General features: G+C 32.7%; 1 protein-coding gene across 7 annotated transcripts in view; it reads left to right on the top strand.

The window, feature by feature from the left end:
- The window catches only part of PCDH15 (protocadherin related 15), a gene marked incomplete at both ends in the record, with an annotated part of 718,913 nt that extends 705,626 nt beyond the window's left edge, over positions 1–13,287 (top strand). For 2 of the 7 annotated variants that reach the window (XM_081238610.1, XM_081238609.1), the window contains 5 exons: positions 844–862; positions 2,522–2,560; positions 7,946–8,016; positions 8,873–8,981; positions 12,376–13,287. In XM_081238610.1, coding sequence (XP_081094736.1) covers positions 844–862; positions 2,522–2,560; positions 7,946–8,016; positions 8,873–8,981; positions 12,376–12,927 — 790 coding nt within the window. Of the gene's footprint in view, positions 1–843; positions 863–2,521; positions 2,561–7,945; positions 8,017–8,872; positions 8,982–9,984; positions 11,083–12,375 lie in introns of those variants that run through there. The other 5 variants (XM_081238611.1, XM_081238612.1, XM_081238607.1 and 2 more) reach the window with 3 other exon arrangements.
- Positions 13,288–13,519: the final 232 nt, after the last annotated feature.

Genomic DNA, 13,519 nt, shown 5'->3' with positions numbered 1-13,519 from the left:
GCTGAAATTTAGAAAGTCTTCATAATAAATCTTCATTGCAGTTGTTTGTTAATTTCATATAGCATAGTCAAAAGCACCAGTTTTATACTTTAGGTCAAGTGTTTAATGAATAATAAATGAAAAATCTTCATAATTAATGACATTCAACATTGAAAAGATTCCATGCTTTTTTTCCTCTCAAGTACAGTCAACTGTTTCACTTACTTGTCCATTTAACTTTATAAATCTTTAGGTAATATTGAATGTTTGGCTATTATATCTCTAAAAACTTTTTTACTTCATGTTTAATAATGTAATTGACCTTTAAAGGCTAGTCAATATTTTGCATTTATTATTTTTAGAATAAATGGACACAAACAAAAAAATCTTACAAACATTTGGAAGAATATGTTCTAGTCATGGAGATACTTTTTTTTGGTCCTGTACCAATATGTTTTTCATGTATGAAGCATATCTTTTCCCCAAAATGAGTATCTTACATGTATCAAGACTTGTTTAGGACAGACATGATGTAGAATATTTTTAATACAACTGATCATAACAGAGTCAAAATATGTCAAAGTATGTTATTATACACCATTGAGATAAAATAGACTGTGAATGGTTTGGTGTTCATATGGAATAAGGGTCTGGCGTGATAATTATTTTTAATAATGCAGGCATGAAACCTTGATTCTCCTGTCTTGATACTGACACAAAATATATTTCTCACTGAGACAACATTTTAGAAAAATTTACCTTCTCAGTTTTTCTCTGATTTTCTTAAGTTACCCTTATCTATAATTCTATTTAATCTGAAAATCCAAGATGTTTAATACTGATTTCTTCATTTCTGCCTTGCAGGAGAGGTTATACATCAGAGGTAAGGGCTTTATGGTGTTATGTTACATTATAAGCTTATTAGGACAATATTTATGTTACAGGCAGGACTGATTTACATTCTTTCAAAATGAGGGTATTTTCATTTAACAAAACATAAGTATGCTTTGCTACTTATTTTCTTGTATATTTGTTGCTTCTTTGTTTTGGGGTTTTAAGTCTATTATTCAATGGGTGAATAAAGATCAACTGCCTACCTTTTCAAAGATAAATTTATTTTTTCCTGAATTATTATCTCTCAATATTGTGACATTCCCCCAAATTTATTTTTCTAAGGCTATAAATCTAATCTAGAAACTGTTTCTAATTTAGATACTTTTTTTTTTTTTGATCAGTCCAAGGCTCATTCCTACCATGTTTGAGCTTGAGCTTTTGAAGAGTTAAAAACAGGTCAGACTATTAGAAAGCTGTGGCTTTTCTTTTTGTTAATATGACTCTCAGTCTACAGAGAAGATACTGGGCATTCTGGCCAATGGTATTTGGTGAATAATACTGTAAGTGGTGTTATCAGTGAATCACTGAGAAGTTAGTATGGTTTGGCATACAGCTCTTCAGTTAAGAGAATGAAATAAGCATATGACCTAATTGGCTAACAGTTTAGAATTCATACGTCTTAGGTTTTTTGGAAATCAAAATGAATGCATTTAAGAAAAACTGATTTTCAGGAATAATTATAACAGCTAACAGATTGAATCAGAGTACCTCTAACTTCAACTTCCTACCCCTTTAAGTTAATACCTTAACTGCACTAACTCATTAACATCTGTATCATGGAAAATCTATCCCTTCAGTTAAATAGTTGTTCTATTGGCCATTTCAAACAGTTGGTTCATTGGAAGGATTATCTCCCTGAACTTCTCTGCCTGCTTTCCCAATGCTTACTTTAAGATTTATGTTGTATAACTATTCCCCTCAAGAGTTGAGAAGCCAAAATTTGAATTGTGTATCTTGTTTTCATCTGGTTAAATATAAATTATCATGAAACAGATCAATAGAGACTGTGTTTTTTGAAAAATATGGGTGAAATGGGGGGCAGTGGGAAATGATCTCTCCAAAAACTGAGGAAAGACAATTTCTTTAATCACAAAAGAATTTCTGAAAACGTGCTTAATGCTTGAGTTCAAGCAATCCACATTTTGGTAAAAAGAAAACTGGGGAGCATGTCTTAAATATAATGATGAATATATTACAACCATATCATTATTTTGTGTGCCCTACCCTTCTTCCTGATGAACCTGATTATATATAATATGACCAGGGAGAAAAAAAGAGGGGCAATTTAAAACAAGATTGAATTTTCTAAAAAGAATTGTGTGATACTTAAAGTGCTTCAGAACCATGAATGACTCTTTGTACTATGAAGCTTAAACCAAAAAATTATTTATAGATTTTTATTTATTAAGGTTATTAGCTTTGATGTTAAAACAATGATGAAATTAAAGCACACTAATTAATTATGTTCTAACATTAATAGTCAAAATAGTATTTAATGCTGTGAGTAGCTATCACATGAATAGTAAATCATATCCCAAGGTAACCAGTTTTAAGCTGTGGCCTTTTTTTCCTCTCTTTTCAGTGATAATCTACTTTTTCCACCTGAATTATTTTCTAAACCTTTTTCTATTTTACTTTCCTTTGGCAGCAACAACAACTGCTGAGGCCTTCTCTCCTTAAACCAGAGGTATCAATTTTCTTTTTCTTTTCAACCTTCACTGAGTCTTGACAATACTTTATGTGACTTTGAGGCCCATCTAACATGTGGGCAGAGTGGGTGGCTGCCAGTATGGCATAATTTTACAAGGAAGAGAAGAGGTGGTTTTAAATTAAAACAAATAAGCAAATAAATAAGCAAGCAAATCACCTCTCTGCTGTTTTCTGGTGACTGAAATTCCAAATTTTTAGCTTCATTCTCTGGGAATTAGATAAATAAGACCTTTGTTCCTATTAAAAACAAGCAATCATTAAATGAAGCGAGTCATGAACCTGATCTGTCAGTTATCTTAGTGAATCTAGATTCATCAGAACTGTTCTTGAGATCAGATTTAGGTTAGGCAAAGTCTGAAGAAAGAACGCTGACATCTGTGCTGAAATAACAAAGGTAGAAATTGGGTTGTGATAAACAGACTTTGATCATTGAAATGGGATTCAAAATACTGCCTTTGGGCACATGTCTATTTTAAGATGCCTATGACATTTTCTTCTGCAAGAAGAAAAAAGATATTTGGAGTTATATAATAAATGCATATCATTTTTATTTATTTATTTATTATTCGTATATACTTCCTAAATAAAAAACATATATATTAAAGTTAATTTTAAATATCTCCTTACTTTGGAAAATTTAGTATTTTCTAAGCTCCACTTAAAAAAATTATTCCTTTATTCCTATTTCTCAGCAACAGAATCTTAACGTTGCTAAAGACAGGCATTTTATGGTTAGAATTTACTCCCCCAAATCATCAAGAGGTTGAGTGACAGGAATATTCAACTTTTATACATTTTATCAAAAATTTCCATGGAGACTTCTCCATAAACTGTTGAATCTGGTAACTCAGAGTTAAAATCCAAATGCCAGTTACTGGATGCAAGGCCTTAGTCAAGCTATGTATCCTCCTAAGCATCAATTTCATCTTTTATAGAATATTGGCAGTAATAATTTAATATATAAGCTCCTAGCTCAGCAACTGGAACATAGTGGGAAGAAATTTAGCAAATGGTAGTTATTTTTGTTTTGTTTGCATCAGTATAAATTTTTATACTTTGGTCAATAAGATACTAGGTTAATTCTATGTGTGTGTGGTCAGCTAAAATGAATTTTTAAAACAACATTAAGCATTTGATCTGCCCATAAAAGCACCTTTTAGTAAGCTACTTAGCATGATTTTCTGAACTCTAGGATTTACCTGCTAAGTGGATGGCAACAGGGACTGTGTGGAACAGCAAAAAAAGGCCAATATTACACTCTTTTTTCGGGCTGACTTAAGGAGCTTAGTGATCACCAAGTCCTTCCTCCATTTTCTTTTTTTCTGGGTGGTATAAGTATCCAAGACCAACCCTTCAGAGTATTCCCTTCTACTAGCTCCTATCTCTCCCTACAGACTATAGAGTGACAGATTAAATCTATGATTGAGTTTCCTGGGCTCTTTCCCAGTTGCTCTATCCTTCTATTGTATTTTTTAAAGTCATTTGATGCCAGATATATATGGTAGCTAGCAAGAGCTGAGTTTCATTTACTGTTCAGAGAAAAAGAAAAAGTACGTGTCTGTAAAGAAAATTGATTCTTTTCAAATCTGAAACCCACTCAGTTGCAATATGTTAAATATTTTTCATTATTGCTAAAAGTTATTAGAATTCAACTTCAAAACCTTTGTTTTTTAAAAAAATTGTTGTAAGAACACATAACTTGAGATCTTTCTTCTTAAATTTTTAAGTTCACAATACAGTATTGTTAGCTATAAGCAGAATGCTGCACAGCAATCTCTAAACATTTTCATCTTGCTTTTGAAACTTTAGACCTGTTACATAGCAACTCCACATTACCCCCTCTCCCCATCACCTGGCAACCATCATTTTACTTTCTGCTTCTCTGAGATTGACTATTTTAGATACCACATGTAACTGAAGTCATGCAGCATTTGCCCTTCTGTGACGGGCTTATTTCACTTAGCACAGTGTTCTCAAGGTTCATCCATGTGGTAGCATATGGCAAGAGTTCCTTCTTTTTTTTGATGGCTGAATAATACCACATTTTCTTTATACATTCTTCCATTCATGGACATTTAGGTTTCAACTTCAAAATCATTTGGCAGTCTTTGTTCAGTCTCCCTATGTATTAGATAAAACATGCATTGGTCAAGTAGTTAAGTATTACTTCTGAGACCTATTTGCTTCATTTAAACCAGTATAATTACACTGGGTTTGGATGCCTCAAAAGTCTAAGCCTACCAATAAGAAACGTGTATTTTTTAAAGTATTTAATTTGAATAAGTCAAATTTAGACTTTGACTTTGTCCCAATTTCTTATTGGTCTGAATCAGCTTCCTACAATAAACCTTTTCCTACAATAAACATTTTTATTGGAAATAAAACTGCAGACATAAAATCATATAGTGCAGCAAAATGAATTTTTACAGGGTGCTCATGCCCTACTAGCTCTCCAGAAGCCCCTCCATGTTAACACTCAGATATTATTTCTCCTTTCCCTAACCACTCACCTAGCTTCTTTTTTCCCAGGATAAATATTTAATATATATAATTTCAGCTTTATCGAGGTATAAGTGACAAATTAAATTGTAAGATATTTCAAGTGTCCATTGTGGTGATTTAACGTATGTATACACTGTGAAAAGACTAACACATCCTTCCTCACATATTTATTTTTTTTTAATTTTTTTTTGGTGAGAATATTTAAGTTGTACCCTTTTAGCAAATTTCAGTCATACAGTACAGTGTTACCAACTGTAGTCACCATGTTTTATATTAGACGCTCAGACCTTGTTCATCTTATAGCTGAAAATTTGGACACTTTCACTAACCTCTCCCTATTTCCTCTACTCAGCAATCACTTTTCTACTCTGTTTCTATGAGTTTGGCTTTTTTTTTTTTTTTTTTTTTTGCGGTACGCGGGCCTCTCACTGTTGTGGCCTCTCCCGTTGCGGAGCACAGGCTCCAGACGCACAGGTTCCAGACGCGCAGGCTCAGCGGCCATGGCTCACGGGCCTAGCCACTCTGCGGCATGTGGGATCTTCCCAGACTGGGGCACGAACCCGTGTCCCCTGCATCGGCAGGCGGACTCTCAACCACTGCACCACCAGGGAAGCCCCTATGAGTTTGGCTTTTAATTTGTTTTTTTATTTTCAGATTCCACATATAAGTAATACCATACAGTATTTGTATCTCTCTGTCTGGCTTGTCTCACTTAGCATAATGCCCTCAAGGTTCATTTCATGTTGTCATCACAAATGGCATGAGTTCCTTCTAAATATAGCCATTTACTTCTCAGTAGCAGCAATATTGTATCCAATGAGGTTTTTCCAAAGTGTGATTTACTGCTAATTGAAAACTTTTTACTTGGCTCCTAACAGCCAGATTGGTTTGTCTGTTTTTGAAGTTTATATAAATAGAATAATATAGAATCATGTTTCATTTTGTACCTGACTTCCTTTGCTCATCATTCTGTTGGGGAGATTCACCTCTGCTGTATGATGTAGTAGTGTGCTTATCTCATGGACTTTTGAATCAGTTCCAGTTTGGGGCTGTTACAAATGATGCATTTTGGTGAACAATTTTACATATATATGTTGGGCACATAGACTGAACTAAATTGAATTTCTGTGAAAAAAGATGCATATATTTGACTTTGGTATTATTCACAAACATTTCCCAAATGGTTTTGCTAATTTATAATCCCTCCAGAAGTATATGAGAGCTCCATGTCCTGACACAACATGGTATTGCTGGTCTATCTATCTATCTATCTATATATCTATATATCTCTATCTATCTATATCTATCTATCTATATATATATATTTTACTTTTAGTTAATCTTGTGGGTAAACTGAATCCTTTTTAACATCAAAACTGGATTCCTTTGCAATTAATTCACAAAGTATTTGTAACTGCAAATTCATCAGAGAGTACATTTAGTAGAGGAATTGCAAACATAAAAATCTAGGGAAGTGATGTAAATGAACAGAGTTTATCAATGTAAAAAAAAAGAGCATATGGGGCATCCTATTGTCACTGGGGGTGTAGATGTAAAATAGTCTGGCTGAGAATATAGTAGTAACCAGGAGAAAACATGACTGCTTTAAGGAGTAGTACCACCAACTAAATTCATGATGTGTAAAAGTATGAGCCCAGTGTTGCCATCTTTTTATTTTTTGAAAGAAATCAAAACTCGGATCTTTAATAGCATTTTCTGATTAGCATTTGGGCAACTAATCACTTTTTTAAAATGATATTTGCCAAACAAAGCACAAGTGAAGGCTATTGTCCATTTCCATCATGCAGGCTGTGAATTTCCACACTTTTTAAAAATGATATATTAGTGTCCACAGAGGACTTTTTTTCCTGACTCACACTATACCTGGATCAACAAAATTAGTTCTTATGAATAGTAGATGATCTTAGAAATAAGTATCCACTGGTTTTCCTATGTATACCTATACGTTTTCCTTCTTCCCTTTTCTTCATTGCAAATTAATTTGGTTAAACCTTGGCAGTTCAACTTATTTAAACGTTAAAATAGAGTTAAAGAGGGAAATACAGTGAAATTGAATTTAATAGTTATTTAAAGCTAGTTCTATATGTATGTCTCAGGAAAAATATCTTTCCATAAGTGTAGAGTGACAAAAATCAATATTGTCTGGAACTTAGAACTGGAAACCTTGAAAGGGCCTATTGTCTGACAAATTTCTTTAAAAAAAATTAAATTCAGAATTAGCAGTATGTTTTAAATGTAAATATCCTTGGGATATATCGCATATTAGCACATTTTTTATTAATGTATAAATGATTATTTTCAGATCCTTTCATAAGAATAGCATTTGATGAATGGGAGAGCTCTAGATACTAGAAAATTGTTATCAGGATAATGAAACAGTGCTGAAGATGTTATAATTTTCTTCAAGGCTAAAGTCTATTAGTAATGTGTTAAATAGATTGAAATATTAACTGTCTATTGATAGTTTTAAAATTTATCTAAGAACAAATGATATGCTTGATATGCTTATCTGTTATCTTTAACAGGTTTACCATTAGACAAATTTACTTTCCCCCTCCTCAGTCCTAATAGCATAACTTAATTTTGTGTAAAAGAGTTACAAATATATATATATATATATATATATATATATATATAAATTATATATATATATATAATATATATATAATTTATATATATATATATATATATATTTGAATATGTTTAACTAACATTTGTAATTAAAGTTATTTTGACAGCAGTGTTTTGAGTCATCGAATACTAGGTCTGGAAATCTGACATTGAGCTGAAATGTGATAAGAATTTATTTTCAAATGCGATTTCTCTTTTTGAATAATAGGAGTTATCCATGGAGTCTGGAATTGATCCTGGCCAGGAATATGGACAAGATTATTACAGTTATGAGCATGGGTACATCTTCAGATTTTTTATCCAGTATCTTAATATTTTTATAAATAATAAGGTGTTATTAAATGATTATTATTACTAGCATTCTTATGAGTGTCATTTCATCAGTTTCATTTTTGAAAATGAGTTATGTATCTAGTTTAGCTTTAATCAAGTTTAACCATATTTCTATGTTGAATTCTGTTATTATGTTTATATTGATATTGGCTACAACTTGAAAAATGCAATAAAATTATTCAAATTATTTAAATGAGAAATAGAAGTCAAACATATTTGCTCAATTCCTGAATTCACCATTTCTTTCATATGAGATAATTAACAATTTATCTAACCAATCAGCCTCAAGATTTGCCCAAGAGAAATGAAGAAGAAAACATACTTTAGAATCCGGTAATAAGCATTTTGAAAGTCAGTTCTACACACATAAGTTAACTGCTTTTTAAACATACAGCAGAGGAAAATAAAGACCATTACAGACCACATTTGAAGCAGATTTTTACTATAAACTTAGAGAATTTATGTTTTGAATAAGCTATCATACTTTCAGAAAGAACCAATTTGGTGCCCTAAATTCTTCAGTTAGTCAAGGAAAAATATTCCTTTCTCTTTAGTCTCTCCTAAAACTTAAATCTGAAATAACTCTTTTTCTTGTTATTCCAGGGTACAATTATGGCAAAAGTCATTGGTCGTCAGGTTGTAGTTCTTTCTCTATGATTTTGTAACTAGTTTACAAGGAGCCCAACAGGTGCTGTATAAATATCTGTTGATTGAATGATGAAGAAAAAGAAGAAAACAGAGATCAGTCATGGTTATACAGATCAAATGAAGAACTGCTTAAAGTTGTAAGTTTCTGTTACAGGTATGAAATGCCTCAATATGGAAGTCGCCGTCGTTTGTTACCACCAACTGGACAAGAGGAATATGGTGAGGTGGTTGGCGAAGCTGAGGAGGAATATGAGGAGGAAGAGGTAATTACTGTAATTTTTAATGGAATATTAATATTTCAAGAATAATATTTTTAGCCCTATTTGAATAGCAGGCTACAAAACATTTCAAAATTTCAGAAATCCTATTCATTTAGTAGTTGATTTCCATAGAACAATTTAATAACGCTAACCATTCCATTGCCTTGTCTATAGAAAGAAATTATTTTTATATAAGTTTATTTATTTCTATAAAACATTAAACACTTGGAATAAAGCCACAATAAAATTTATATTTTATAAAATCCTAAATGTTATTCCATAAAGATATTATAATCAAATATGTTAAAAAGTATTTTGCAAAACAAAATGCTTCCACATTGTCTAGCAAACCTAAAAATCATGAAAAAGCGCAATATTAATCTTTTAATTATAAGAGAAAAATAAAACCACCAGTATTCTTAACGGAATTACATCATTTAAGTTTAAATTACCATAAATCATCTATATCAAATTCTTATATGTTGCCTGAAATATTTATTTGGAATACTTATCCAAAAATTTTAAAGAAAAAAGTTTTAACGTCACTGTAGTTTTACCCTGTTCAAAATTTTAAAAATAGATTTTACATTAGCTATTCAAATAAGCTATCATAACTTCCTGATTGCTTAAAATTTTGTTTAAGCAAATACATAAAACTATTAATCAAAGTCTAGGGATGGGAGAGGGAAGAGGTAATGATTAATTTCTTTCTTTCTCCTTTGATCTAAGGTGCCAAATAAATTTTGAATAAGAAAAAATGAGCATTAAATTTTGGTATTATAAGGTATAAGCTAAAATAAAATAATTTACATTTCCTTGAACACCTTCTGCCTATATGCAGTGGGGATAAACAGTAGGGAATTGTGTGATTGTTCTATGAAACCAGTTTTATAACTTGCATGAAGCTGTCAGCCTGCAGATTCACTCTTGCTTAACTTGTGTGAGACACGGTCACATAATAATCATTCCCCAGCTGACACTTCAATTGCATTTTCGTGATTTTCAGGAAAAGGAAAAGAAAGTTAAAAAACCAAAAGTTGAAATTAGAGAGCCTAGTGAGGAGGAAGAAGTAGTTGTCACTATTGAAAAGCCACCAGCAGCTGAGCCAACATATACGACGTGGAAAAGAGCCAGGATATTCCCCATGATTTTTAAGAAAGTTAGAGGACTAGCTGATAGAAGAGGCATCATTGACCTTGAGGATGAAGAGTGGCAGAGACGCCTTGAGGCAGAAGATAAAGATTATTTGAAACTAACACTGGACCAAGAGGAAGCTACAGAAAGCACAGTAGAGTCGGAGGAGGAATCCTCAAGCGACTATACTGAATACAGTGAAGAGGAATCCGAGTTCAGTGAGTCTGAGACGACAGAAGAGTCTGAGACAGAGACACCCTCTGAGGAGGAAGAAAGTTCTACCCCTGAATCAGAAGAATCGGAATCCACGGAGTCAGAAGGAGAAAAGGCAAGGAAGAACATTTTTCTTGCAAGAAGAAGGCCCATTGCTGAAGAGGTCAAGGAAGTCAAAGATAGAAAAGAGGAGCTACCTGAAGAGCCAGAAGAACGGAACGTGGAAGAAGAGGAGGAACGCACAGCAGAAGAACAGGAAAGTGAGCTGGCCCCTGTGGAAGAGCCCACAGACCTCGAATCTCAAGACATCACTGAGGAGGGCAGTGCAGAATCAGCTTCAGTGGAAGGAGGTGTGGAAAGTGAGGAGGAGTCAGAATCGGGTAGCAGTAGCAGTAGTAGTGAAAGTCAGTCTGGAGGTCCTTGGGGCTTTCAGGTGCCAGAGTATGACCCAAGCAAGCGGGCAAACCAAAAGAAGTCTCCAGGAGCAAGCTCAGAAGGTTACAACACAGCACTTTAAAAGAGATCACAGTAGGTGAAAGTTTTGCAGTGATGAGTTCTCTTGTGTGCAGTGCCTTCTGTGTGTTCTCTGAAATGACACTTGAAGGGGAGGAAATTGATCATGATTCTTATCTGGCTTAAGATTTAGAAGCATGCCAGAGAAGTGAATATATATGCTATCCAAAAATATTTGTATATCAGAATATATTAGGGTAAATCTGACTGATCTTTCCTATATTAGTAATTCAGAAGACATGCAATCAGTAACTCAGTATTTAATATTTCATAGTGTGATTTCTGTTAATGCAGTGTGGCATTATGTATTGCCAGTGATGCTCTGACTACTGGAATGGACTATATGAATATATATATATATATATATATATATATATATATATATATATATATATATTTTTTTTATATATATAGTGGTTTTGGATCATCTTAAATCCTTAGGACAATCTGTAACAAATGAGATATCTACAAGACTCCTTTTGCATATATGTACATTTCAAATGGCAAACACATTATCAAAAATATCATGAATATGTTCAATTAGGTTTATATCTGGCAGTTTCAACTATTAGAAGTTAAATGATACAAATTTTAAAAAATAAAAGTTATCACCATTTCCCTTCTGTTGTGGATAGGAATTAAAGTGGATTTAGAAAAAAATTGAATTGTAACAGTTATAAATTTTTTTTCTGGGTAACATAATAATTTTGAAATATGTATCTGGAAATCCAAAATCATGGCTTACTTAGTGCAACATGTTGGTACTTCACATATCCCAAAAATGGCAATACTATTTTAAGAATAACCAAGTAGTTTTTCACCTCTGCACCTTGTCATTTCTAATGTGGATTGGTAAAAGAAAAATAAATTTGTGAAAATTTCCATTGTGTTCCAGTTGCTTACTAAAGGAAAATTTACAATCATTAGTTTTCTGTTTTGTGTATTACAAAATAAATTGTGCAGGATGGGAAGATATTTTCTTTTAAGTTAACATATATTTAAATGGATGATCCAGAAAACCAGGACGCTTCACGTGAATAAATGCATTAAATTATACAAAAAGTTTGGCTAATAATGGAGGATTAATTAAGAATTACAATATTGTGGGTTTAAAAATATCTTTAAAATATTGGGAATGGAAGTATTAGCATGAACAGAATATACTAATAATGCTGGGTTTTCCTTTCAATTTAACTTTCCTGAAAAGTATAGCAACTGTCAAAGAATGGATCAGATTCTTAAATATAACCAATATACTTTTTTTTCACAGTATAGCAGTAATTTGATCTAAAATAATACAAGTACTTCCTGAAATGTCTACTTTCCAATCTAGCAACTTTTTTCAGAAGTTATTAAGCTCTCAAACCAATGAAGAATTTGTGGAAGAGAAACTGATGTTAATAAAAAGGTTCTTCCCTCTACCTCTTGAGTTGTTACTTTTGATAGCTTTCTGTCAAAGGTTTTGAATTTTGCAGACATTGTAATCTTTACCCTTTTAATTCCTTTGATAATGAGTCATGCTTTTTTATTTTGACAGTGGGCAAGAAAAAGAATGATAAAGTTAGTTGTTGATCGAGAGTATGAAAGTAGCTCAGCTGGAGAAGACAGTGCTCCTGAATGTCAGAGAAACCGTCTTCACAATCCCAGTATCCACAGTAATATCAATGGCAATATATACATTGCACAGAATGGCTCTGTGGTGAGAACCCGCCGTGCCTGCCTCACCGATAACTTAAAAGTTACTTCCCCTGTTCAACTGGGGAGGCACTTTAAGAAACTAGACAAGTTGGCAGTGACACATGAGGAGAATGTCCCCTTGAACACATTATCAAAGGGGCCATTTTCTACTGAGAAAATGAACACAAGACCAACTCTGGTTACATTTGCCCCTTACCACGTGGGGACTGACAGTACAACAGTGAAGCCTTTGGGGAACAGGCTGATAAGCACAGTTGAACAGGAATCCATGGTTGACGGTAAGAACATCAAGGAGGTTCTGGACTTCCATAGTGACCACACGCAGTCAGATGACGAGGAGCTTTGGATGGGTCCCTGGAACAACCTCCATATACCAATGACAAAACTGTGACTGATTTTTTTAAAGTTATTTTAATTTTTACTTCAGTTTTTAATAAACTGCCCTTTTTATTGTCACTGAGAAAACAACATATGGGATTTATATCATGCACACAAGATAAAACTTTGAACAGTAGGCTTTAAAGTTTAAAAAGAGATGTACACTCACATTTGTATCAACAAATTGTTCTTCCCAAATATCTTTTTGGACAGACTCTCAATTCACCATATAACATCATTTAAACATTTAGCTGTTTTTTGGGGCCTTGAAATGTTTTTCATTTTAATAAAGAAGAAATAATTTACTAAATAATCATTTGTATTTTGTTGATTAACATAGATTACTTTTCATCTCTAGCTTCACGGAACTTGTTATGGTGCATGTAATTTTACTTTTCATAAAAAATGGGAAAAATTTATATTAGAGGATTTTACAGGTAACGGTTTTATATAGTTGCTGTCTATACCATCCTGATTTTTTTAAATGAAAGGTTGAATTACAAAGAGTGATAGTTAATGTGGGGATCTTCTGTAAATTATGTAGAATCATGGGCCTATTTTCCTTATTGTCCAATAGAAAGTTTTTCAAATTTTTCGTATGTATA

The sequence above is a fragment of the Mesoplodon bidens genome (genome assembly GCF_964165515.1).
Source record: "Mesoplodon bidens genome assembly, chromosome: 1".
NCBI lineage: Eukaryota > Metazoa > Chordata > Mammalia > Artiodactyla > Ziphiidae > Mesoplodon > Mesoplodon bidens.
This window is presented reverse-complemented; position numbering and strand designations above follow the sequence as displayed.